The sequence below is a fragment of the Lepus europaeus genome, chromosome 16, assembly GCF_033115175.1.
Source record: "Lepus europaeus isolate LE1 chromosome 16, mLepTim1.pri, whole genome shotgun sequence".
NCBI classification, from domain to species: domain Eukaryota; kingdom Metazoa; phylum Chordata; class Mammalia; order Lagomorpha; family Leporidae; genus Lepus; species Lepus europaeus.
In genome coordinates this window covers 78,826,107-78,853,139 of record NC_084842.1, presented here as the reverse complement: position 1 = coordinate 78,853,139, position 27,033 = coordinate 78,826,107, and the positions used below count along the sequence as shown (strand labels likewise).

Below are 27,033 nucleotides of genomic sequence, written 5' to 3'. Positions count from 1 at the left end.
TGTCAGTTTGTAAACATCTTTTTCTTAAGGATATCCTGCTTGATGAGCACGGGAAGCATTCTGAGCTTCTGTCACAAAGTGTTTCAGTGGGAGCATTTACTGTAGCTGTTAGGACACTGCCTGGGGAAATGCCTGGGTTCAGGTCCTGGCTTCACGCCTTATTCCTGCTTTCTGGTTTTTTCTGCTTTGGGAGGCAGCAGGTGACAACTTGAATGGTTAGATCCCTGCTGCCCACTGGGAGACCTGGGTTGAGTTTTCTGCTCCTGGCTTCAGCCTAGTGCAACCCTTTCAAATAAAAATAAATGAATGCATGAATGAATAAATAAATGGTTTTACTGGCATCCTCTGGGGTCTCCCTTAACTTCCTGCTCACCTTGGATAAGCCTGTCCGCATCTTCAGAGCAGCTTTTTCCTTCCTTTCCTGTTCATTTGCTGAAGTTCCTGCCCTGCATAAAACCTATTTTTGTTCTGGGCTTCAGGCCAAGTGCATTCTCTAGGGCTTTCTCGCCTTAGGTGATTCCTGCTCTCTCATCATCCTTCTGCTGGATTGTACCCTGCAGCTTAGAAAAATCCTGTTCTTCCATCTTAATGCATTTCCCTTGATCTTGAGCTGCCATCTCCTTTCTCAGCGCCCTTGTCCCCCCCCCCCCCCCCCCCCCATTCACAATCTTCAACTCCTCTCCCCTTCTGGTTGCTCCAGTCCAGCAGGGGGGCTGGACCCAGGGCATTCCTTCCCTGCATGGGCCCCTGTAATGGGCAGTTGGCACTGGGGCTCCCATGTACCTGGCCAAAACCTCAGCTCTCCTGCCATCTGATGCTCGGCGCCGCTCTCGTCCAGCAAGAAACCGACACCGGGCGTCTCGTAGAAGAGCTCTTTATTACTCAGGGCGCGGGAGATCAGACCTCGATCTCTGGCGGGCAGGAACTACTCGCACATCCGGTGGTCGGGGCATATATACGCAGTACACGTCACGAATCATATGATTACAAGGCTGTGTCAGGATAGGACAGCTCAGGGGTAGCGCGGGAAACTTTGCCGGGGAAGAAGAACCCGGAAGCAGGAAATGAGCGCCATCTTAGCGCTGCGGTTCCTCGGGTTTGGTCCCCTACATCTCCCTCCTTTTTATTTTCCGCAAATCAGCCTCCGACGGCCGTGGCGGCCGGGATATCAGCGACCGGACAGAGAGCAGAGGTGCATGCCCAGTGTGCCGGTGGGCATATTGTGATACACCAAAGGTTCGGCCGCAACCCTTGGCCTCACTTTTGCCCTTAGTTTCCCTTTTTCTGGGACGGGTTGGGACCACCCCCGTATGCACATGCATATACTCTCCCGAGGCCCCCGGAACCTCCGGGTGAACGCTCGCTGCGGTATCCTTGATCTCGCATGCCTCGGTCTTTTACTCCCGGTCGGAGGACGGGGTTATGCCCAATTGGGGAGAAGACTAGGGACCAAACAATACGAGGAAGGCGGGAGTACAATGCGTCAGGAGGGGCGGGCTAGTCTTCGGTGGGGGCACGGTCATAGGTCATTCTGGCGAGCTTGGTCCTGAGGACCTCCACCATCAGAGACATATATGGGTGCCCCCACTCCCCAACAGACGACAGAAGGGCTGGAGTGGGCGGGGCAAGGGGCCTGAACAAAAGGTCCCGAATCGAGAAAGACAGGCCGCAATGCCGGTGAAGGCAACAGCGACGCAGTAAAATAAGTGCGGTTTTGATAGGTGCATGTAGAGAATGACTTGTAACAAGAACTACGTACGGACGCGAGAAAGGAGGAGGAGCATGGGCATGGCGGTGGGGGACCACTCGAGGGATGGGGGCGAGGCTTGGGAATGGCCACGCAACCCCAGGATACCTTATAAACGGTTTTGTCCCCACAGTCAGTCGAGCTCAAGGGGTGTATGCCTCGTAGGCTGTCTGCAGAGACTGGGCAGCTACAGGGATTATTGCGGTACTGCAAGTAGGCCTGTTGTCGGTGGGCAGGGGCATCTAAGCCTGCATGAGAGCTAGGGAGGAGGATAAGACCCAGAAAAAGAAGGGCGACGGCCGGTTTACGGCCCAACATCCTCAGGAGGTGGGTTGAGGTTTATTAGCCTCGGGGGAGGTATCACCCGTTGATGACGAGGGTGGCTCCTCCGGCGGTCGGTCTTGTGGCGAGGGTGTTGGTTCTTCTGTCGGTGGATCCGCTTTCCTCACCAATCGCTCCGGGACCCAAAGGGGTTCTCTTCCCGTCTCCTGTGGGAAAACACAAACTGCGCCTCGGTTCCAGCATAGTACTGGGTCCGGGCCGTGCCATAATCCCGTAAGGATATCTTTCCAGCGGACAAATCCTCGTGCAGGGGGTTCCTTTATCATGTGTCTTTCAGCGGGGGGCATAGACTGATCCGTCAAATTTAAAAAATTTAAGGTAAATAATGCGAGGGAGAGGCGCATGCGGGGTGTCTTGCCCGCTGCAATTCCCTCCTTCTGCTTAGAAAGGAAAGCCTTGAGCGTTCTGTGCGCTCTTTCGATAATACCCTGACCTTGGGGGTTGTAGGGGATTCCGGTCTTATGTTGGACTTGCATGCGTGAGCAAAATTGTTGGAATGAAGTGGAAGTATAGGCAGGTCCGTTGTCGGTCTTTATAATTTTGGGTTTGCCCCATGCCGCCCAAGCCGCAAGACAATGGCCGATGACATGGGAGACACGCTCGCCGGTCTCCAGAGAGGCATAAATAATTTGGGAGCACGTGTCGACAGACACGTGGACATATTTTATCTTTCCAAACTCTGGAATATGAGTGACGTCCATTTGCCACACATGTCCTGGCAGGAGTCCTCGGGGGTTAACTCCTAAAGATGGGACAGCGGTTAAGGTAGGACAAGCTGCGCAACGACGAACAATATCACGAGCGATTGCACGGGGGAGGTTAAATTTGGCGGCAAGTGTTTTGGCATTGACATGAAATTCCGAATGAAAGTAGGTGGCTTGTTGTTCAGGGGAGGCTAAGTGGAATATCCACACCGGGCGTGTGGCCAGATCTGCCATGGAATTGCCCAATGCCATAGGCCCCGGCAGGGAAGAATGGGCCCTTATGTGGGTAATGTGAAAGGCAGCGGGCCGATTCCAAATGGCTTGCTGGAGGGTGAGGAAAACATTACTCACAGGGGATGATGTACTAACACTGCCCACGGTTTCTAATATGGAAACCGCATTCACCACATAGTGGGAATCGGAAACAATGTTTACAGGCTCCGGGAAATCTAAAAGTACCTGATTAACTATGAGGAGCTCAGTTATTTGGGGAGAGTCAGTCGCAAACTGAAAGGCTTTCGGCTTGCTTCCGGTAGCAACATAAGCACCGACTCCGGTATTGGAACCGTCGGTGTACACCACTACGGCTTCGGGGAGCGGTTTGGAGGATGTAATTTTGGGGAAAATTACGGGGTGAGACTGTATGAAGGTTAACAGAGGGTCGCGAGGGGTTCTGTTGGTAATTGTAGCGGAAACTGAGCAGGCCAGGATTGACCAAGAATCAGTGCAAGCAGTGAGAACACGCACCTGCTCTGCAGAATATGGCACAACAATAGTAGATGGCTCGCGACCAAAATGCTGGATAGCCTTCTGGTTTGCCATAAGCGCAACGTCCGCCACCATGGAGGGATAATGGGCGAGGGATCTAGTGGGTGACACCGAGGGGTGGATCCAAAGAAGGGGGCCGTCTTGCCAGAGAACGCCCGTGGGCTGTTTGGGCGTGGAGAGGACCCACAGGGTGAGGTCTCCAGACGGGTCCCACCGCTTAAGTGCGGCCTCGCTGAGCGCTTCGTTAACGGCCAGCAATGCTTGTTTTGCTTCAGAAGTAAGTTCTCGTGGAGAAGTGAGACTAGGATCCCCCTTTAGGACGTCAAAAAGAGGCTGCAGGGTGGCGTTGGGGATGCGAAGGAAAGGCCTAATCCAATTGATATCCCCCAGAAGTTTTTGTAAATCGTTGAGCGTGGAAACATTCGGATATTTAATATGCAACTTTACAGGTTTGGTGTGGGTGGGTGTGACCGTGGTTCCAAGGTATGTGACCACGGAGGACACCTGCACCTTTTCAGGGGAGATAGACAATCCTGAGTCTTGCAGCGCTCGTTGCAACCCGCCGTACAGGGCCCGAAGCCTGTCCTTTGTAGGAGCAGCGCATAACAGGTCGTCCATGTAATGGAGACACTTGCAGTCAGGAAACAGGTCTCTAATTGGGTCAAGCACACGAGCAACATAGATTTGGCACATGGTAGGACTGTTTGTCATTCCTTGAGGTAGGACCACCCATTCCCAGCGTTTATCTGGTTCCTGTTGGTTAGTAGTAGGGACAGTAAAGGCAAAACGGGGAGTGTCCTCTTTACATAAAGGAATGGAAAAAAAGCAGTCCTTGAGGTCGATGACAATCACGGGCCAATTTTTTGGGAGTGCAGAAAGTAGCGGAAGGCCTCTCTGCACCGGGCCCATGGGCTGCATTTGCGCATTGACTGCTCTAAGATCGTGTAAAAGTCTCCATTTTCCTGTTCTTTTTCGAATTGCGAAAATAGGCGTGTTCCATGGGGAGGTAGATGGGATCAGATGTCCCGCCTGAGCCTGCTCGTGAACGAGCTTTTTGACTGCCTCCAATTTTTCCTGTGACAGGGGCCACTGCGGAATCCAAACTGGTGTGTCTACCAACCAGGATATTGATAGGGGCTTTATAGATGCAGGAGGCAGCGCAGTGGCCCCTAAGAAAAACCCAAACCATTTCTATTGTGTTTATGTTCGGGCTGGACAGGAGAGGGCGTGCCCTGTAACTGAATGCCGAGGCCTCTTCCCGGGACATACCCCATCTTTTGAAGCATGGAACGCACCGCGGGGGAAGTGGTGGTTAGGGCAACGTCCATTTCCGTTAACACGTCCCGTCCCCAAAGTGAAACCGGAAGGGGCAAAACGAAAGGGGCAAAATGTCCTGAGTGACCCTCGTCGTCCTGCCAGGGTAGAAGGGCCGCGCTTTTCTTTGGAAAGCTGGCGAAGCCAAGCCCCTGTAGGGTCTGTTCAGCGACGTCAGTGGGCCATGTTTTGGGCCAGTCCTTTTCAGCTATAATTGACTTATCGGCCCCCGTATCTAAGAGACCTTTAACACTTTTACCATTAATCCACAGGGTAAGCATGGGGCGTTCGTTCAAAAGCATGTGCAGGCCAGTGAAATTGGTTCCGGAGAACCCGAAACCACTCGTGCCGCGGGCGGGGCCTCTTGCAGGGAATAGGGAGTGAAGACTGGGTAACAACAAAAGTTGAGCTATGCAATCTCCAGTATTAATTAAAACGGTTCCTTGAAATGTTTGTACCATGATTTTTATCTTACCGGTAAAATCAGAGTCTATCACACCGGGAATTACCGTCAGGCCCCGAAGGGCAACAGAAGATCGGCCTAGCAAAAGCCCAACCGAATTCGGTGGCAAGGGGCCTGAGTAATCACTTTCTACCAGCTGAACTCCCATCTCCGGTGTTAGGAGGAGTGGGGAGGCGGCACAGAGGTCCAGGCCTGCGGAGCCACTGGTGGCGCGGCCTGAGGGGGTTGAGGGTATGGCAACAGCGGAGGGGGGGGCACTGAGGTGTAGGCGTTCACCTGGGGGCCCCTCGCCGGAGCGGGGAGCCCCCTCTGGCCGTTTTTTGTCCCCTGTCTGTTACCGGTGAGGGGATTGCCATCGGCATCAAAGGCGGAACGGCAGTCTTCCGCTTTGTGAGGGCCCTTGCGGCACCTGCGGCAGAGCTCTGCACTTGTGGAGTGCGCTGGGGAATGCCCAGATGCAAACGCAGGGCAGTCACGCTTTCTGTGACCAGGTTGGTGGCACTGGAAGCAAAGGCCAGAAGAGATCGTGGGCCGCGGGCGCCCCTGGCTCTGACCTCCTCCCTGTTTTTGTGTGGAGTTATAGGTGGCCAACATGGCGGCAAGGCCTGCGTTAGTAAGCGGGCCGCCGGCGTCCCTACAATACTTCAGCCAAGAATCCACAGATTTGTTTCTATGTTGCCGGAGGATGCCTTTACACTCACTATTAGCCTGCTCATATATGATTTGTTTGATCAATGGTTTTACGTCTGCGTCCGACGGAAATATCCGTGACGCGGCCTCGAGTATCCGAGCTACAAAGTCAGCAAACGGTTCGGTCAGGCCTTGGACAATCTTGGTAAGGTGGCTAGAGGATCCACCCGAAGTGGCCGCCTGTCTCCACGCCCGTCGGGCGCACTCGGAGATTTGTCTGTACACTTGTCTTGGGTATTGTGTTTGATCGGCCTGATGGGGTCCTCGCCCTAATAGCATGTCGGCGTTCCACGCGGGGTTGCCGTCCTCAGCGTTTTCGTCCGCCTGATCGTGGCAACACTCGGCATTCATAGACTGCCATAGAAGAAATGTGCCGGGACTTAAGCAGGCGCGAGCCAACTGAGTCCAGTCACTGGGTGTTAAGACCTCTTGACCGACTGACTCAAGCAGGGAGATAGTAAATGGGGCGGTGGCACCGTAGTCAGAAACTGCCTGCTTGAGGCTTTTTAGGACCGCCATGTCCAACGGTGCGTATCTGACCTCTCGGGTGCCCAGGCCCAAGACCGGGTAAGCATGGGCTGAGCCGGGGGCGTCAGCTTTTAGTTGTTTCCAGGCTTGCCGATGAAATTGCCTCCCTGTTACGGGTGGGGCAGTAGCGACAAGCGGGGCGGCAGGCGGCCACGGCGGTGCGGGTGGAGCTTGGGTTGGCTGCCTAACATCAAAAGTGCTGCCGCCTGGGGGCGCTATGATTTCAGACTGATAATCAAGTGGGTAGCCACCAGGGGGAGCCGCGGGGGCGGCATCAGCGGCTCTCAACCTTCGACGCAACCGCGAATATAAAGGGGGGGGTGATTTATGCGGGCTGTCGCCCTCCCCCTCCGCGTCAGAGGAGGAGGCGCCGGACTCAGAGTCCGGGGCCGCCAGGGAAGTCTGACACCCAATTTCCTTAAACTCTATCAGGTCCTGAGCGCTCTCGGACTTCTGAGAACGGACTTCCTCAAAGGTATCACGAGCGGCTGCGAGCGCCGGGTCGCTCGTCCGAGTCGACCCCTCCTCCCGAAGGCATGCTCGAACCAAGTCCCACAGGGGAATTACCATGGGATTGAGATCAGGTTCTTTAGGGTCCTCGGCCGTGCGCCGGAGGTCCTGTCCAAGTTTCTCCCAACAGCTAAGAGTGATCTGGCCTGTATGAGCGAACCACGGAGCAAAGAAGTCAATGCTCCCGAGGAATTCAGCAATCGTGGATCGAGAGACTTTAATTCCCTTGTTGCGCAGTAGCGCCTTTAACGGGGCAATCAAATTTGACTGGCTCGGGGCATTGCCCATCATGAATAAAAGAGGGAAAACACTTCCTCAACAAAGAGGGAAAACACTTCCTCGAAAATAGGGTGCGTCCACCCCTTACCCGTGAGACCTACCTCGCTCACGGGGCCACGCCGGTAAGACTTACCTCGCTTACCTTCCACGCCGAGAGTCAAGCTCTTTCGTTTCCCCGTACGGGCCACCAGCTGCTCGGCGCCGCTCTCGTCCAGCAAGAAACCGACACCGGGCGTCTCGTAGAAGAGCTCTTTATTACTCAGGGCGCGGGAGATCAGACCTCGATCTCTGGCGGGCAGGAACTACTCGCACATCCGGTGGTCGGGGCATATATACGCAGTACACGTCACGAATCATATGATTACAAGGCTGTGTCAGGATAGGACAGCTCAGGGGTAGCGCGGGAAACTTTGCCGGGGAAGAAGAACCCGGAAGCAGGAAATGAGCGCCATCTTAGCGCTGCGGTTCCTCGGGTTTGGTCCCCTACAATCTGACCCTCCCCTAATTTTCCTTGGCCTGCCTTTCACAGTTGTCAAACCTGCATCATAGTCTAAAGTCTCTTCATGTCTTCTACTTCCTCTCAACTTTCTCTTAACACATGTTTGCCCTGCAAAGGATGGGAGTGGGAGACACCTGTACCTGACACCCAGAAGCTGACCTAACGTCATTTAGCCATGTTAATCTTGTACATGAACTGTCTAAACGCCAGCCTCAGCATTGCTGTGAGACCATGATAGACAAAACAAGCCTCTTCATTAATTTCATCTAAGCACACACAGAAAAGCCAACAGACAAAAGCCCAAAGCATGGTCACTGTGCCACCTATAAAGTACCAAACTGCCTGGCTAAAATGAGTGCTTTTAAAAAAACCACAATTACTCTTCATTTGTTTTGCCTTTCTATGGGAAAACAACACTGGTCACAGCCATCTTTGTTTTCCAGTTGTTAGTTTTATTCAAAGAGCAAAGAGCATAGAATGAACATCTGTTAACAGGCCACTTGTTGGGCCAGCACCAAAGGACTGAGAAAATATTTTGCCCACTACAAGTTGTAGTGGGTGTTATCAAGTCACACTGCCCATCGGAAGATGGGCCGAGATCAGGGTCAGCACCTTGAACAGTCATTTCCATTTCGCTCTACTCCACTAAGCCTGTGTAGTGGGAAAGCAACACAAATGGCCCAGACCAAAAGACCAGATGCTCAGTGGATCTTTGACTTCAAAGAACAGTCTAGAAATTTTCAAATGACCAAGTTGGTGCTACAGTCACTGAAATTGAGATGCCTGGTGGGACAAGGCCTGACTGTTCCCAGAAGATTCCAACCCATGTTGGTATCTTAACCATATTGCCTTGTTAAATTGTTACAAAGCTCCTTTTGAGGTAGGTGTTCTGCCCTCTATCGTTGGCTGCTGTCTTAGACCTAGGAAGTCAAGAGTGCTCACTCCAAGTGTACCACAGTTCATTTTTAGTAGGTTTGTTGTTTTCTAAATAGCTTTCCAGTTTATTTTGAGCTTTGTTTTATTCCTGTTCCTTCTGAGGTTAGATGTGCATTTTGGAATTAACATCATTTAATTTAGAAACAACTCTTCCAGTGGCAGTGACTGGCATCCTAAGGAAAAATGAAACCACTTGTAAAGCAGACCATGGAAATCACAAAGTGATACCCATCAAAGTGGATTATGATGTTATGGACACTAGAAATACACTGTGTAGGTCATTAGTGACATTCATAACATTTTCCTATTGCTGCTTTTCCATAACACTGGTTGGTTTTATCTAATGTCGTTTTTTTTTTTTTTTTTTAATGAATTGGAGTCACCATGGAATGTATTATATATAAATCATATTACAAGCAAGTTATTTGTTTTTTCCATTCCTTCGATCAGACATTGCAGAAGAAATCTAATGTCCTTGTGATGTATCCCAAAGATTGGTTTAGAAAGAGAAGTACTTAGTGAACCACTCCTGGTGCGGAGGGCCTGGTTTCTGCTGTACGTCTTTGGGTTGGGCTGTTTCACCATCTTGTGTCCTAAAACAAACAAAAAAAACAAAAAAGATTTCTTGTATGGTTTTGAAAATATTCAATGAACCCTACCATCTTTTCAGGGGAAGATAACTGCTCCTTTACTCTTCAAAAGATTCAGAACCTCTCTGACATCTGCGGCCGTATCACCTTCAAACAAGGCCTGATCTGGGAAGTGGAAGATATGAGACCCTGACAGCTAGTGTTTGTAGCTGGGAACAAGTTACAAAGAATGAGGGTGGGAGGGAGGGTCTAAAAGGTACAAGAAAGAAATGTTTAATTAACCCAGCTTTATAACATATACCTTATGACACATCACCTGTTATGTGTTATAATATCTCAATGAAGCCATGAAATACGCCTTGAAGGAGAGAAACAGTAGGCAACAAGGCACAAATTGAACATCCATCATCCAAAATGCTTGAGACCAGAAGTTTTTCAGGTTTCAGTGTTTTGGATTTTGGAATATTTGTATAAACTTTATTCATCGAGCATTTCTAATCTGGAAATCCAAAATGTATCAAAATCTGAAACTTTTTAAAACATTGCTCAAACTGTAGCATACACACCTGGTTGAACACTATCTGCATTTGTGAAGCTTCATATGATACAGTGAGCCAATGGCTTTATACAGAGTCACTTCATAATGAAATGAACCCATGGCCACAGTCTGGAGCTGGCTTTGGCAGTTAAAATGGGTATGCTTGCTGTTCCATGCCTCTGTTTCCAATGCTTTGAAACAAAGGGGTTAGGTTTATTTAGGGACTAACTTGTGTTAAGTAAGCCTTGTGGATTAATCCCTTTAGCCTGATGAGGCAGGTGTATATTAATCAGCATTTTAGAGATGAGGATATGGAGTCCCAGCAAGGTCTAGTGGCCTGTCCCAAGCTGCACAGTTAAGAACCAGGAGGACTGGAATTTAAATCTGGACCCCAAGAGCAAATGAAGAGAGTCTGTTTGCTTTCTTTGTAGCCCACACTGAAGCTTACAGCCAAGCGATTCAGTGTCCCTTTTCTATCTGTTCGAAACAAGGCCCTCTGGAATTTGGTGCCAGAAATAGTACCTCTTCCAAAATCCTCCAAAAAATATAATTCCCTTCTTTTAACAGTTTCCTCTCTTGGGTGGGTTGTCATTTCTCCAAGGCAGGCTTGTTCTGTTAATCTTTGTATCTGCCTAAATGCTGAGTGTCTAGGCAGGTGACAGAAAGGAAGCACGTTTCCCTCCTCTCTGGGGAAAGGGGGTAACTGCTCCCCACTCACCTTGTAGCAGTTTTTGCCTCTAGAGGCGGAGTGGGCTTGTAAGGCCGGCCACAGCTGGGGCTTGGGTCCAAGCTGGGTGACTTAGTTATCGGAGGGGCACTGATTCTGGAACTCAGATCTCCACTCAGAAAGTTCTTTGCATAGGAGGCGAGGTTTGGCACGCTGACCACTCGGCTGGGCACTTCCTCCATTCTCTTCTTCTGTATGGAAGGAAAGGTCAGTGTTGCCCCCAAAAAGACAATACTATGAAACTACCTGAGGCCCAGCCAGCAAAATTACCTGGGAGAGACAACAATCTTATTTACATATTTGCATGTCATTTTTAGTACCATTTACCCTCTAATCGTGTTTTTTTATTTTTTATTTTTTGTTTATACTGAGATGTTCCGCTTTATTTGCAATAAACAGAAGCTGGAGAAAAAAACATTTTATTAATGCTACAATGAATATATAGTCTATTCATACACTATGTTTGCATTTCACAGTACATTGCAAGCAAACTATCTGAAATATAGTTATATGCAATAACATGAATGAATCACAAAACAACACTAAGCAAATCTGACAAGAAAACATGTATGATTCCATTTATACGAAGTTCAAAAGCACTTAAAACTGAATGGAATTGCTGAAAGTAAAGTTACCCTCTAAAGTGAGGGAAGGAGGTGGTAAGGATTAAGACAAAGGTAAATCACAACTTCCTGGGTTTTGGCAGTGTCTTATCTTTTGACTTGCAGAGTGGACACACAGGGCATTCATTGTGTGGTAATTTACTTACATGGTAATTGCCACTATTCTGCCCATGTGTTATAATCATGTTTTTAAAAACATACAGGACCACAATTTCCTATCCCAAACTTCTGGAGATGGACATATTTTGTAATTCAAAATTTTCTTAGACTTTTTAGAAGGCATGTGTCATCCTTTGTAGATCCTAGGTGCACCCTGTCTTCAAATGCGTTAATTCTGGAGTGAAACTTACATAAGAGAACTTCAAAAATCTCATAGAAAATAGAATTAAGAGAAAAATTTGTTTTGACACAAAAAACTTTGAAATCCATGTATGTGAGGGTTTCTTCAAGAAGCTCATGAAAAACGTATACAAAGAATAAGTTATAGATACATTTTTGAATTTTTACTTTAAAATAAACTTACCTTTTAATTCCATTTTTTCACAAACATTTTAAATTATGTTTTGTCACCCTAAGAGGGAGACATAAAACTAATAAATGAAATCACATCAGTTCACTTTAGGTTTAAGGCCCTGTGAGCGATTAAAAAATGTTAATATTTTTGAACTCAGGATTTTTGTGATAGCAGATAACAGACTTGGATGTGAATATGCTCATTGTAACAAATTCCAAAAGCAGGTGTAGAAATAAAGTTAAGAAGTAGACGATTCCTACTTTGTACCCTCTCCTTCTCATCACCAGATAGAGCTGTTATTAGTATGGACACATATTTATTGTAGAAAATCTGGAAATTACAAAAGCCCATTAAGAAACTCACATAGAATCTGCCCGGCCAGATATAAAGACTGTTTGTCAATTCTTTGAACTATTTCCTGTGGATCTTTTTTCTAGTGAATATTCCCCGGAATGTACACTAGTCCATTAACAAGCTGGAGTTACCTTTAAGGAAACAAAAGTGACAGAACTGAGTATCGCATTGAAAGCAGTAGAATCAGTTTACCTTCATGGAAGGGGTCAAGTATCCTGGGTGAGGATTAAAAGAAAAGGACCGATTCCGATGAGACATTGTGCTGGGAAATGCTGCACAGTAGAATCTTCTCTCTTCCTGGAAAACAATACAAGTGAAACTTCATGAGCCTGGGTTTGGTTTGAAGCAAAATGGAAAACAGAGAGAGGGGAAGGCCAGGGGAGGGAGAAGCAATCAGTGGGAATCAAGCTGCAGCCACTGAACCTGTGAGGAAGCACCTTTATCCATGGGGGTCCTTGTGTCCCCAGCCCTTCTTATAAAAGAAAGGGCAAGCTTATGCCTTGGGAAGTGAGACATCCAAGTATCCTTAGCTGAGGATAAAAACCTACTGCAGAAAGTTAATTACAGCAAAGAGAGAAAAACTCCAGAGAGTAAAAGAATTTCACCTTCCTCCCTACCTTTCTTCTGTTTTACATCTGATTCAGAGATATCTTCTAATACACATACAAATTAATCTATCTCATAACTATATGGCCAGTCTTGTTTATGTGTATCATCATCCACTGTTTTTCCCTCCTGATATGTTATTTTTATTTTTTAACATGTTTATGTATTTCCATTTATCGAAAATCAAAAAGAGAGACATGGGGCCAGTGTTATAGCATAGTAGGTTAGACCGCCGCCCGTAGTGGGTGCTGGTTCAAGTCCCGGCTGCGCTACTTCCAATTCAGCTCTCTGTTAATGTGCCTGGGAAAGCAGTGGAGAATGGCCCAAGTGCTTGCCCCCCAACCCTGCACCCACATGGGAGACTGGGAGGAAGCTACTGGCTTCAGCTTGGCCCAGCCCTGGTTGTTGTGGACATTTGGAGAGTGAACCAGTAGATGGAAGACCCTTTTGCTCTTTCCTTCTCTCCCTCTCTTTCTTTCCCTCTCTCTCTGTAACTCTGCCTTTCAAATAAGTAAATCTTTTAAGAGAGAGAGAGAGAGAAAGACAGAGATCTTCCATCTGTTGGTTCACTATCCAAATGCCTCTGACAGCTAGGAAATAGGCAAGAGCCTAGAATTCTATTAGGATCTCTCACATGGGTTAGCAGGGGCATAAGCACTTGAGTCATCATCTGCTGCCTCCCAGGTTGCATTAGCAGGAAGCTGGATCAGAAGCAGAGTAGCCAGGACTTGAACTAGGCACTCCAATATGGGAATTAGGCATCCCAAGCAGCAGCTTAACCTGCTGTACCATAGTACCCACCCCTGATATCTTACTTTTAAAGCAGATCCCTGTCACTGTTTAATCTTTTTCTGTAAAAATACCAATAAGTAATTTTAAGAGAGAAAGTTTTTTTTTTAAATAACCACAATACCTTTGCCACACATAGCAAATGCACAATGACTCTTTATTAATATCACCTAATTATCTAGTATCTAATATCATTCAGCTGGGGATCAGAGTTTACAGAGATAGGGAAAGGAAGAGGGCAGGCAGGAGCAGGTAGAGAAACAGTCATTCCTAGGACAGGAGTACCAGGCCTTGGCGGCTCTTGGTTACAAAATCAGACGAAAGCAGGGATAGGTTCTCTTCCAGGAGTCTGGGGAGCAGATCCACTAAATAGAAAACAGGTGGTCATTTTTACAAAAGGAAAAGCAACAACAATAATTTTCAAAAGTTGATTGAGTCCTTTAAGATTTAAGCATAAGGCAAGACATTCCAGGTTTTCTCAAATTCTGTAGCTTTAAAAAGCTGAGCCAATATCAACATCAGGCAAATGCTGTTGGACTTGGGAGTGGAATGATTTATTTATTTATAAATAAATGCATTTATAAATAAATATACATAAATATATATTTATTTCCTGTATTAATTTAAATGCTAATTTAAATACATTAATTTAAATGCTAATTTAAATACATTTAATTTGAATGTATTAATTATTTTAATGCTAGGAAAAGACAAAGGATTCTTTTGTGGCAAAATCTTAAAAATGGTAGGTACAGAGGGAGTGCGCATCCCACAGGAATCCTGCAATGTCCAGGTCAGGTTGGGGGCTGAGACTGCTGCTGCCCAGGTGGCCTCACCGTGAGCTGCTTGATGGTCTCCTCTCTCTCCTTCAAGCGGGTCTGCAGGCGGCCAATGAGCTGGAGGTCCTCGGGTCTTGCTCCCTTCCCTGACTTCTCTCCAGAATCTTTCAGTCTGCAAGCCAACATGCAGTTAGTCCCCCTGTAGCAGTTACCTGACAAGGAGCTGGGAGAGTAGGTGGACATGATGAGGACACCACTGTATGCTAAGTCTCACCAGCCTGTACCCAGAAAGCAGGACTGCCCAGGGCCACCCAGTGAGTTGTCAGCAGAGCCCAGGACCCTGACTCCCAGTCTGACTTGTCCATTTCCCGAGGCTGCATCCCGTGTGTATATCTAAATGCTCACATAGCCGGCCTGCAAGAGCTAGACATGCTGCTGGGAGTAGAGCCCTGGGCAGGAAGACACCCCCCAGATCCCATCAGCAGCCAGCCAGTGCACTAATACCCAGGTGGCCCTGGTGCCATCTACTGGCAGACACAGAACACGGCATGAGCCCATTCTTGGGCAGAGCCTGGGGGGATGCAGGTGACTAGACACCTTTCTCCAAAGGATAGTGGGGTTGCACATGACCTCTTGACTGTAGTTGTTAAGAGAGAAAGGTGGGATAACCTGGCCTCTAATTGTGGCTCTGCATTTTTCTAACTATGTAGCTTTGGGTACAGCATTTCACCTGGACACCTCAGTTTCCTCTTTTAAATGAATGTGAACCTGAGTGGCTGGGAGGATTTTAATGAAGTAATGGACTCCTGGTCCATGTGGGTATTGGATGGTAGCTGGCAAAACCTTTCACTACAGGTTTTGGATGATTTGTTTTGTACTGGAGATTTTTAAGACCAAAGCACAGGCTAAGGGTCAAAGAGTGACACTGAAATTAATTTAGTGCAGCATAATCTTGGGTGAGTAGCTTCCTCTGAATCTGTGATGCTGCAGTCACCTCCATGCTGATCCCCAGATTTTTTTTAAGATTTATTTATTTGAAAGGTAGAGTGACAGTCACAGAGTGAGAGGCTGAGAGAGATAGATTCCATCTTTTCATATGCTGATTCATTCCTCAAATGGCCCCAATAGCCAGGCCAAAGCCAAGAGCCAGGAACTGAACCATGGTCTCCCACCTGGGTGGCAAGAGTCCAAGTACTTGGGCCTGTTCACTCCCTGCTCTCCCAGGCACATTAGCAAGAAGCTGGATCAGAGAAGAGCAGCTGGGACCCAAATCAGCACTTCGATTTGGGATCCCAGTGATTTTGCAAGTGGTAGCTTAACTCGTGGTCCTATAACACCAGCCCCCAAACTTAAACATGACCTCCTTGGAGAGGCCTTTGTTGCCTCTCCATAGCCTGGATCCTGTCTCCCCTCTGCTACCTTCCCCACCTGCCATGAAGATAAATATTTTCCTGTCTATTGTTTTTATGAATTCTCACCTAGAATTTGTGATCACCATGAGACCTTGGTCTGTATTTTGTTCCTTGCTGTAACTCCAGAGCCCAAATCAGTGCAGGGCACACAACAGGCCCTTAACAAATATTTGTTGAATGAATAACTGAATGCACATGCGCATACTTTATCTGCCAGCGGGAATACCAGTTTCCACCGTGAAGGACTGGTATGAAGGGTCCATGAAATGACACTTGTACAGCAGGGCAAATGCTCACAGAAAAGCAGCCCAGAGCATGGTTTCTTTCCAGGGTGGTGCTACGCCATGCCCACGAGGCTCTTCATTTTCACGGGGACCACAACCTCATAAAATGAGGGGTGGCCAACCATCCCGGTTGGCCCAGGATTCAGGGGCTCCCCAGAACTCAGGACCTGCAGTTTGAAAACCGAGGAAGCCAGGGACACTGGGATGAGGAGTAGTACATCTGCCAGTCCTTTCTTCTCCCCACCCCCTCCAACCTGGGGCCCAAGGCTGTACTTACTCTGCTTCCAGGACAGCCAGCCGGGCCTGCAACCGGGCCTGGGCACCACTGAACTCCGCCACCATGGCCTGCATCTCCTTCCGATGCTCCTGGCGGAGCGTCTCCACCTCCCTGGCCCGTTGGGCTTGCTGCTCCTCCTCTAGCAGCCTGCCGAGGACAGAAACACAGGCTCACCCAGGCTCCAGGGACTGAGCCCTTTGGGCCCTTGGCCATAGGGGTCCCTCAAATAGATAGCCCGGCTCGGGAAATGCTGGGTGAGGAAGGGTGATGAACTTGAGGTGAGACACCCATGGGAAGGAGAGCTGGGCTCTTGAGCTATGGGGTCCAGGATAGAGCCTGCATGTGGGACCCAGGCCAGCCTCTGTGACAGAGAAAGCTTTCACGGGAAGGAAGGGCTGGGGCTGGCCCAGGAGGGAGGCCCAGGAAAGGCCCCCTGCCCTGGGGGGCAGCTTTGGAGGCCTAGAAGGACTGGACTCTTGAGACCTGGGAGAGCCCAGCCCCAGTGGAAAGGCAAGCTAGGACGGCTAGGAGAGCAGCCTTTTGGGCCAGGCCACCTGCGTCCATGGCTGCCTTGTCACAGCAGAGTGACCCCAGGCAAACTGCTCCCTGCTCTTCCTCTGATAAGTGCAGGTGGCAGTGGTACGCCCGTGTCTGGTTACCGCAGGGAGGAGGTGTGCTGATGCACGTTCACAGCAGTCCATGCCACAATGAACTTGGTCAGTCCTTGGTTACTATTTTCCTTAAGCTACAGGCAGGGCACTAAGAGGCTCACAGGTGAACCTCAGGGGTCTGCTGCCCTCCAAAAGTTCATGCGCGTTTTGTTAACCCAGAGAGCGAGGCCCCAGGGCCTCAGCCAGCTGAGACGTCTCTGAATTACTTCACAGCCACAGGAGCCCGAGAGGCGACCCCACTTTAGATCTCAGTGGCTCACCGCCTGGCAGAGGGGAGGTGGGAAACACGGGCCCCAGCCTGACCTGCGCTGGTCGCGAAGCTGCAGCGCCTCCTGCTGGTGCTGCTCCACCTCGGCTCGCAACAGCCGCACCACATCCAGAAGCTGCGCGTTCTCCTCCCGCAGCCCACACCTGGCGCTCTGCCCCTGCTCGCCGGCGTCGGGCGGGCAGCCGGCGAGGCCCGAGATGCCCGCCTCCTGAGAAGGAAGAAGGCAGCCACGAGGGGTGTTTTCAGGAGGCGCAAAGAACCAGGGATGTGCGGCGGCGGAGGCGGAGATCTTCACGGGCCCCACTCCGCTGGGAGCCCAGATAGGGCTTCGGGTGAATGGGTGAGTGCAGTCTCAATGATTTCCTGAGTTGGGTGGGCCATGGCCAGCCCACAGGGAGCCTGGGGACACTGGCAAGCATCCAGACAAGCAGTGCGCTCTGCATGGTGCATGCTTGCTCCTGCCTCTGCCAGTCCCTCTGCAGGCTTGCCTGCCCAGCCCATACCCCCAGGGTGCAGAGCACCACTGAATGAAGTGCAAGACTATGTCTACACACTGGTTCCCTCCGCTAGTCTGGGAGCTGTGCAGGGGAAGGAGCCATATCCTCGTCTTTCCAGTCCCTAGCACCTAGCACATTTAGTATTCAGTAGGCTGGTATTCAGTAGGTGCTGCATGGAAGCTTGCTAAGTGAAATGATGAGAGAATGTCAATGGTTCCGACAGAAATGCAAAGATTTATGTGCAACATTAAATGAGGTCGGATTGAATTCGTGATTGCTGAAGGTTAAGACTTCCAAATTCAGTCAAAGATGCCTCGAGGCTTGTGCATTTAGTTTTTAGCTGGCTTCACTAGAGGACTGGACAGTTCTGCACAGGGCCTGCTCCCTGCCCTTGGGTTTGACAGTGTCGTCCCTGTCGTCCCCGCCCCATCCTGTTTCATTCCTGCTGCCTGGGCTGTTCCTCATTGTTGATACCCTGCCTCTGTTGTGTGTTATTCTCTGAGGCCACACCATTCCTTCTAGAAGGTTCAAGGCTTCCCCCCTGTGACATGAAGGTAAGGGACTGGCACGAGGGTACTCAGTGCTCCCAGGTTTCTATTCTGGAACTCTCTGAAGGAGCACTGATCGGTGCTGTGCCCTGGTTATGAGCTATCTCCATACCACGTTTCTCCTAGCCTCTTCCATAGGCAGAGAGGCTCCCGCTGATGAAGAACAATAATGCGACACATCCAGTCTTCCCTCTGCTGGGCCTAACTCCTTGGGCTAAACACCCTGTGATTCATCATTTGCTAATATTTCTCATTAAACACAGACATTGTCCTGTGCTCAGTGCCAGCAAAATCTGACTTGTGTGATCCTGTGTCCCTGTGACCTTCAGCAGGGCTGGGAGACCAACCCATCACCATGTCCATACCCACTGGTGCAGACCCTGCTATGTGCTTTGGGCTGAGTGTTAGGGGTGGTGGTGGGCACGGAACAGATGTGGCTTGTTCTCCAAAGACTCCAAAACCAGTTCAGGTAACTAGAGAAGCCCTGAATGACAGGTGCCTAACAGGAAGTAGAACCCTGTGTGAGCCAGGCTGTGTCATGGAGCTCAGCAGGTGCAGGGGGCGTGGTGTGTGTGTGTGTTGGGGGGGTGACAGGAGAGACAAGCTGCATGGCAGGGAGGGAGAGAGGGGGGAAGTGGTTCAAGCAGGAGGACAGAGGCTGGGGTGACTGCCCAGTTTGCCAGCTGCAGGGATGTGGTTGGAGATACAGAGTCCAGCCAGTGGCAGAGGCCATTCAGTGGCAGCCTGGGCCATTCGGAACTTACTGCAGTGGGAGCCATGAAGGCTCTCTGTAAAGTCGTGCATGGCTTTGGTCTGACACCTGAAGCTGGACGTGCTCCTCAGCTACACTAGGAATTACAGACTTGCAGGGAAGGGACAGACAGAAAGTGGAAAGAGTCGCTGCTGAGCCTGGTAACATGCCTCATCCACTCATGGGAGCATCGAGGTCTAGACAGGAAGTCAGTCTGGTGAGCTGTCCCAAGGAACTCCTCTGCCAGGTCAGAGGAGTGGCCCAGACCACGCCCTAGGCTGCTCTCTCTGAATTATAAATAACGTGCTGCACTTAACACCTGTTGCTTGCTTTTCAGACAGGCGCCTGCAGGTTGGCCCTGGATGCCCTGGGCCTGCGGAGGGGCAGAGTCTTGCCCAGCTCAGAAGGGGAAGGAGTGAGCATTCAATGTGCCTGTGCTTTGAGGGGCTTCTCCTTGCCACCCTGGTGCTGCTCCAAAGGGCAAGGGGTATGACCTGGGTAGGGGTACCGACCTCTGTGCTGATGGTGTGGTCCTCACTGTTGCCCAGACACTGGATCACAGCCTGCCGTCTGCCCGAGGTGCCCATAGTCTTCAGCTCGATCTGCAGCGCCTCTAAGTCCTGCTGGTGCTTGGAGCAAGCTGCCCGCTGCCCCAACAGCTCTTGCCCGAGGGACTCTGGAGAAGGAAATGGTGTGAGTTTAGGCCCATGGTCAAGGCTTCAATCTGGCCGGCAGGGTCAACAGTCTCAACAGTCTCTGGGGTGAGACCAAACGGGAAGCTGCTGAAAGCTTTCGGTTAAGTTCCCCAAACTTGTCCCAGGATCACGGTAACAAAAGCCCCATGTATCAAGCACTACAAGTGCTGAACCCTTGGAAATCTGTTCCCACTAAAGCCCACAACCTTCCTATCTGCTGTGTCACACAACTATGAAATGGTGAAGTCAGGATTCAGAACTTGCAGGGGTTTGTCTGCACTCTAAGCCTCTTGGCCCCTGCTGGGTGGCAGGTGAGGGTGAGACAGCCGGAGGCAACACTTGCCCAGAGCACCAAGTGTGGAAACTGAGGGAATTAGCAAGTGACCCAGGGGGTGAGGGTCTCAAGCATGTGATTTTGAAATTTATGACAAAACAATCTCAGTGTCTCCTTTCCATTGATAAACACCCAAGTATCTGTATTGCTTAAACCAAACAATGCATGGGCTCACCCATCCATCTATCCATCCAACCATCCATCTGCCCACCCTCCCACCATCCATCCATCCATCCATCCACGTAAGAAAAGTGTAGACCCTATAACCAAAGTCAGGCTGGGGAAACAGCCAGCTCGGGCAAACTGACTGATAGTCTCTGGGTTTGCCTGCTGAAGAAACTTTGATTTCTCATCTAGACTCTGGTATAAGTTGTCCTTCACTCAGGGGAGAGTAAGGCAGAAACTGGAGCCTCTGCTCTGAGCATGGCGACTGGCTGATTTCTGACTGTGTAATTCTTTCCTGCAGGATTGAGAAGCAAAGAACAACTATTTTAACATGAATATTTTTTGATATAGTGATGATACTTAGTGAGCTCTTAATTTTTAAAAAGGGAACGAATTTCCAAAGGCTGGTAAATTCAATACTTAACTTTTCTGTTATGGCCTTTTAGACTAATTTTGTTATTGCGGTAACTTTTGAAACATTGTTCTGATTATTCTGTAAGCCACAAGATTAGCATTCAGTACAGGCTATAGTGCAGAGAAAGTTCTCAACTTATATTTATGAAAGAAATAAATGATCATTAGGGTAAAAATTAATGATATTATAAAAGTTGATCAGTTATAAAAGATTTCCTGTAAGCTTACAAAACTTTTGTCAAAGGTACATCATATTAAATACACATAAAATCAATATATTCTGATGATACTAAGAAGAAAAATTTATTTGGCCATCTTGCCTCCCCAGTAGAAGTTTAGTAAAGTGATTTCTGTAACTTGTCTTTAAAAAAAATCAAAACACAATTCAATTTTAAAAAATCTATTAATCCAAAAATATGTGCAACAAAATCCTTTAGCAAAGCATGCACTACAGGGTATATATTCATTACCCTCCCCTTCTCTGCTACCTTTCCTACCATCCATCCATCCATCCACCTACCCACCACCCACCCATCCATCCATCCATCCACCTACCCACCACCCACCCATCCATCCATCCATCCACCTACCCACCACCCACCCATCCATCCATCCATCCACCTACCCACCATCCATCCATCCATCCATCCACCTACCCACCACCCATCCATCCATCCATCCATCCACCTACCCACCACCCATCCATCCATCCATCCATCCACCTACCCACCATCCATCCATCCATCCATCCACCTACCCACCTACTTTCCCACAACCCACCATCCATCTGAACATCCATGCACCCATTTAGTGTGTCTGGGTCCCAAACCTAGGGAACCAGGCACCCTAGTGAACACCCTCCCTCCCTGCTCCTCATACACTGATCTATACCACAGTTCTTCTGTGCCACACACAGACATGGGAATAGGGAGACTTGGGAACAGGCATAGCTAACATTAGCCTGTTGTTGTGGAAGCGCCCTACCCTTCCCATGACACTCAGAAAGCATGGGATTTGTTGTCCTTGTTACAGGTCCACAAAACCCCTTCTTCCTGGGACTGACACTGAGAATCCCAGCCTGTCCCCAGGGTCTTTCCAGGCACCTCTGAGTCTTCCTCCTGGAAAGAACTGGGCTGCAGTGGCATCAGAAGAGCCAGGGACATGTGGGCCAAATGCTGCTGTCAGGGGTGGAATCACCAGCCTAACCTGCACCAGGAGGCCTTGGACCTGAGCCATGAGCACAATCTGGCTCTGTCTTGTGTGATGTGTCTTCTTCCAGTGCTACTAACTTCAGCTTTACCCATGTGGGCCAACCCTATTCCGGGGGGACTGCTGACTGGGGCTGTGGGACTCTGCCTCCTTCCTGCTCCTCATATCACCTTCTCCAGACACACACAGTCTAATGGGAGTTTGGCCACACAGCCAGGCAGAGCTTACTCACTTGCAGAGGTAAAGGAAACACTCTTCCCAGACTTTTCCTAAGGACAGCCCTGCCTGAGTTTGGAAGAACTATTCAATGAGGCCAATGTGGTCTTTAATGCTGAGTATGAAATAAGGAGAGGCATTTGTCTTGCTGTTAGGAGTGAGAAGATGGGGTAGAGGAGAAAATGAAGGAGAGGGATGATCTCCCAAGCAGAGAGAGGTCTCCGTTGGTACAATGTTCAGTAGCAATGGATGCAAACCTCACACAGCATTTACCACGTGCCAGGTGGTCTTTGTAAGCCCTTTGCATGCATTTGTTCATGTAACCTCATCCCCGCCCTATGTGGTGAAGGTGGTTATTAACCCCATTTTATAGGCAGGAGACTGAGGCACAGAGCAGTTAAGTAACTTGCCCAAGGTCACAGAGCTGGTGGGTATTGGAACCCGGCTTCAAACCCAGGGAGTTTGGCTCCAAACATCTTCACTGTCTCCATTAACTTCTAGAATGTCTTAGGAGTTGCTTTTAATGAAGAAATTGAAAAGGGGCTATTTTCTATTGGGATAATGTGCAGACAGGCAGAGGACACAGAGAGACAGAAGCAGGGAGGCCCGAGTTTCCCAGTTTGCAGGAATCCTCTAAAAAGAAATGGGAGGTTGAGGTGACCCCACGACACTCCTATAAAGGCTCAGATTTCTGGGATTTTCTACCGGGTCCAAGTATATGCTAGATACTTTGTTTCCAATATCTCATGACAGCATCACTGTTTCATGGAAAAGGAAAATGAGGCTCACAGTGACTGTTCCCAGGTCCCACAGCCGGTCGGCAGCAGAGCCAGGATCATGATCACCCTGGCCTGGTGCTTCCAGCGTCCACCCTGTCCCTCAGCTGCTGCTGATGTCTATGTGTGGCCAGGCTCTCCCCCGTGGGCAGCTGGGTTGTGTACCTGGCACCTGGGTGTGCTGTGCCTGCATCCTCTCACGCTCCTCCTGCAGCTCTTGACTCGCCTTCTCCTCCAAGGGCTGGAGCTCCAGCCGGTGTGCTTGCTGTTGGATCTGCAGGCTGTGGCTGGATTCCTTCTTCAGGTGCTCCTCTGTGGCCTGAGGGTACAAACAGGAGGAAGCGTCCATGAAAGTGAGCACAGAGGTAGAGACCCATCCCCTCGCCAAGCTCATCCAAGCTAGGGCACTCTGGGCACTCACCACTCCCTCATGGAAGGCTGGCTCATCAGGCTACAGAGAATAATCCAGCAATGGCCTGGCCACAGCAACCTTCCCCCCCCCCCCTTTTTTTTTTACCATGTGAAACCACCCTCACCCACAGCTGATTGGACCAGAGTGAACATCCATTCCATGTTGGGCAGTCTGGTGGTAGATGGTCAGAGGGAAAAAGAGAGACATTTCTGTGGCTCCAGATTTAACACACTCAGGATCACTGACCTGAACCTCTTCTACCTGCCCAGAACAAGCGGGGCGGAAGCAGTTGTCTGATAAAGGCCCAGGGCTGGTGTGCAAAGGACAGCGGAAATGCCGGGGCTGGGGGAGTAAAGGGCTGGTCCTTGTGGCTTTTCAGCTCTGGGTCTAGAGCAGTCCTGAGAGCTGCCTATATCTCAGCCTTGGGGCTCCTTTAGGTTCATTCTTTCATTCATCCACTCCATTATGGGTCAAACAGGTTTGATAATCAGCTCTATAAACTGCCTGTCTACACTGGCTCAAGTTCACACCTGGATATGTCCACATCTAGATCCCCAGAAATTGAACATGTTAACTTACACAGTAAAAGGGACATTGCAGATATGATGAAGTCAAGGATCTTGGGATGGGAGATTGCCCTGAATTATCTGGATGGGCCCAGCGTCACCACAAGGGTCCTTATAAGGGGGATACCGGAGGGTTAGACAGAAGGCTTGAACGTGGAAGCAGAAGTTGGGGGCAGATATGGGGTGACTGAGGAGAGAAAGACTGAGTTGAAGATGCTCTACTGTTGGCTTTGATGATGGAGGAAGGGGCTAGGAGTCAAAGAATTCGGGAAGCTTCCAGTCGCTGGAGAAAGCAGATTACTCCCTAGAGCCTTTAGCATTTACACGGTTCTACCAATACCTTACGTTTAGAGTTTCCAACCCTTGGAACTGCCATATGACTAATCTGCATTGTTTTAAACCTCCCAGTTTGTGTTTCTTTTTTAAAATTTATTTTATTTGAAAGTCAGAGTTACAGAGAGAGAGGAGAGGCAGAGAGAAAGAGAGAGAGGGCTTCCATCCGATGGTTCACTCCCCAAATGGCCTCAACGGCTGGAGCTGCGCCAATCCGAAGCCAGGAGCCAGGAGCATCTTCCAGGTCTCCCACGTGGGTGCAGGGGCCCAAGCACTTGGGCCATCTTTCACTGCTTTCCCGGGCCATAGCAGAAAGCTGTACAGGAAGTGGAACAGCCAGGTCTCGAACCGACACCCATATGGGATTCCAGCACTTCAGGCCAGGGCGTTAACCCACTGTGCCACAGTGCTGGCCCCTTGTGCTTATTTCTTATAGCAGCAATAGGAAACTAATACCATTTCTGGTTTTGTTTTCTCTCTTTCTTTCTTTCCTTCTTTCCTTCCTTCCTTCCTTCCTCCCTCCCTCCATCCCTTCTCTCTCTCTCTTTCCTTCCTTCCTTCCTTCCTTCCTTCCTTCCTTCCTTCCTTCCTTCCTTCCTCCCTCCCTCCCTCCCTCCCTCCCTCTCTCTCTCTCTCTCTCTCTCTCTCTCTCTCTCTCTCTCTTTCTTTCTTTCTTTTCAATCAAGAGAGTTCTAGCTGGAATACAGCTACAATTTTCAGATGAGACTAAGGGTGTTAGGATGAAATAGGTTTGTTCACACAGTCACAGAAAAGATGCAGGGGGGTTATCCCCCTCTAGAGCTGAGCCCCAGAAGGACAGAGAAAGTGTTAATCACCTGGGATCTCTTGAGCTCAGCATGAGGGTGGCTTTTTAAGCTTTTAAAAATTTATTCATTAAAGAGAGAGAGGGGCTGGCCCTGTGGTATAGTGGGCTAAGCCTCCGCCTGCAGCACTGGCATCCCATATAGGTATCAGTTTGTGTCTTGGCTGCCCCTCTTCTGATCCAGCTCTCTGCTGGTGGCATGGGAAAGCAGTAGAAGATGGCCCAGGTGCTTGGACTCCTGTGCCCATATAGGAGACCCAGAGGAAGCTCTTGGCTCCTGGCTTTGGATTGGCTCAGCTCTGCTGTTGCAGCCATTTGGGGACTGAACTGGTGGATAGAAGACTTCTATCTCTATCCCTCTCTCTGTCTGTAACTCTGCCTCTCAAATAAATACATCTAAGAGAGTGAGAGAGAGAGAGAGAGAGAGAAAAAAAGAGAGAAAGAAGGAGAGATATTTCCTGGTTGCCATTTTATTCCCCCAAATTCTTGCAAGGACAGGGAGGCTGAAGCCAGGAGCTGGAAATTCAATCCAGATCTTGCTGCCTTCCAGTCTGCATACTAATTGGAGGCAGCAGCCAGAGTGGAAGTGAACCTAGGCACCCTGATGGGATGTGGGCATCCCAAGCAGCAGCTTCACTGCTAGGCCAAACACCCACCTCGTAGTACCTCTTTTGATCTTCTCAGTCTCCCGTAAGACACCTCCTACTATCTGTCATTTTATAAATGAGAGGGAGGCGCTAAGGAGCTAAATGACCTGAATGAACTCCGCTGCTTTGTAAGGTCCAGACCCAGAACTGGAACCCAGGCAGCCCACTGTTAATGCACGGTCCTAGATTAGAAATCAGCATGTCTGTCCCCTACGTCCAATTAGAGTTGGACTTGACTTCTTCGGTCTCATTTTGGAGCCATTCCCATGCAGACCAGAGTCCACGGTGAAGATCCCTGAATCCAGTTCCTGGGTTTCCAGGCATTGGGGGTTAGGCCCTAATGGGAAGTACCCTCTTCTCCCCTGATCAGGTCTCAGGCACTCCTTGGTTCACATTGCAGAGGCCTGGGAGCTGCTCCCTCACAGGTGAGCCAAGCTTCTGGGCTGCCAGGGGTTGAGGTCTGTGCCCTGGAGGGGTAAAGCCCAGGCAAACAAAAAGGCCAGTGTTGCTAGATTGCTGGCCATATTTGAAAAAGACTTACAAGAATAAAAGAAGTAAGGGATACTTCTAGTAGTGCCAGGCAGCCCACATGAATAATCTCATTTCTTTTAAAAAAAAAACCTCATTTTATATTTTGATCAGGACAATGCATGCACGTAGTACAAAGAGCCAGATGGTCTTAGATAAAAGGCAGCAGCCTCCCACCCCACTTTCCCCCTGTCTCTGCAAGCTACTCTCTGGAGGTAAACATTGTCGGCTCTTTTAGTTGTTTCTTCTGGTATTTACTAACAGGAGCAGATCTGGGGCACATTTCATGCAGTGGTTAAGCTGCTGCTTGGGATGCCTGCTGCCCATATCAGGACTCATGAGTTCAGGTCTTAGCACAGTTTCCAGTCCAGCTTCCTGCTAATGCACATAGCGAGAGGCAGTAGGTGAGTGTTCAAGTAGTTGGGTCGCTGCCACACAGGTGGGACACCTGTATGGAGTTCTGGGCTCTTGACCTTTGCCTGATCCAGCCCAGCTGTTGTGGGCATTTGTCGAGTGAACCAGTAAATAGAAGATCTCTCTCTGTCTCTGGCTCTCAATTAGTCTCTAACTGTCAAATAAATAAATATTTTTAAACAGATGATAACTCAATGCTATCTTGATTATTTTTGAGATCTGACTTAACCTCCCATTATGGTAGATAAGGATTTCAGATCTTACATATGCTAGTCCTTCATTTCTCATAGTTATGTCACTTCTTAATTATACTGAAATATACTTCACATTTTCATTATTATATGGAAATATTCACTGCTAAGTAAATTTTTCTGATTAAAATTCTACCTTGTGCAACTTTTTCATTTTCCTTTCATGAATAGTTGCTGCAGTTTTTTTTTTTTTTTTTTTTTGCTTGGCTCTCTTTGGCTATTTGACTAAATCTTCCTACATC

At 49.1% G+C, this 27,033-nt stretch overlaps 1 protein-coding gene across 2 annotated transcripts in view; it reads right to left on the bottom strand.

Annotated features, from left to right (window-relative positions):
• Nucleotides 1-8,288: 8,288 nt before the first annotated feature.
• FAM184B (family with sequence similarity 184 member B) overlaps nucleotides 8,289-27,033 on the bottom strand; it is a 117,319-nt gene continuing 98,574 nt past the window's right edge. The window contains exons 10-17 of one of the 2 annotated variants that reach the window (XM_062213652.1): nucleotides 22,983-23,136; nucleotides 19,521-19,684; nucleotides 17,248-17,420; nucleotides 16,274-16,420; nucleotides 14,358-14,472; nucleotides 12,319-12,423; nucleotides 10,627-10,826; nucleotides 8,289-9,373 (exon numbers count right to left, since the gene is read on the bottom strand). In XM_062213652.1, the coding sequence (XP_062069636.1) occupies nucleotides 9,280-9,373; nucleotides 10,627-10,826; nucleotides 12,319-12,423; nucleotides 14,358-14,472; nucleotides 16,274-16,420; nucleotides 17,248-17,420; nucleotides 19,521-19,684; nucleotides 22,983-23,136 (1,152 nt within the window). In that variant the 3' untranslated portion in view covers nucleotides 8,289-9,279. Of the gene's footprint in view, nucleotides 9,374-10,626; nucleotides 10,827-12,135; nucleotides 12,424-14,357; nucleotides 14,473-16,273; nucleotides 16,421-17,247; nucleotides 17,421-19,520; nucleotides 19,685-22,982; nucleotides 23,137-27,033 lie in introns of those variants that run through there. The other variant, XR_009868236.1, reaches the window with a different exon arrangement.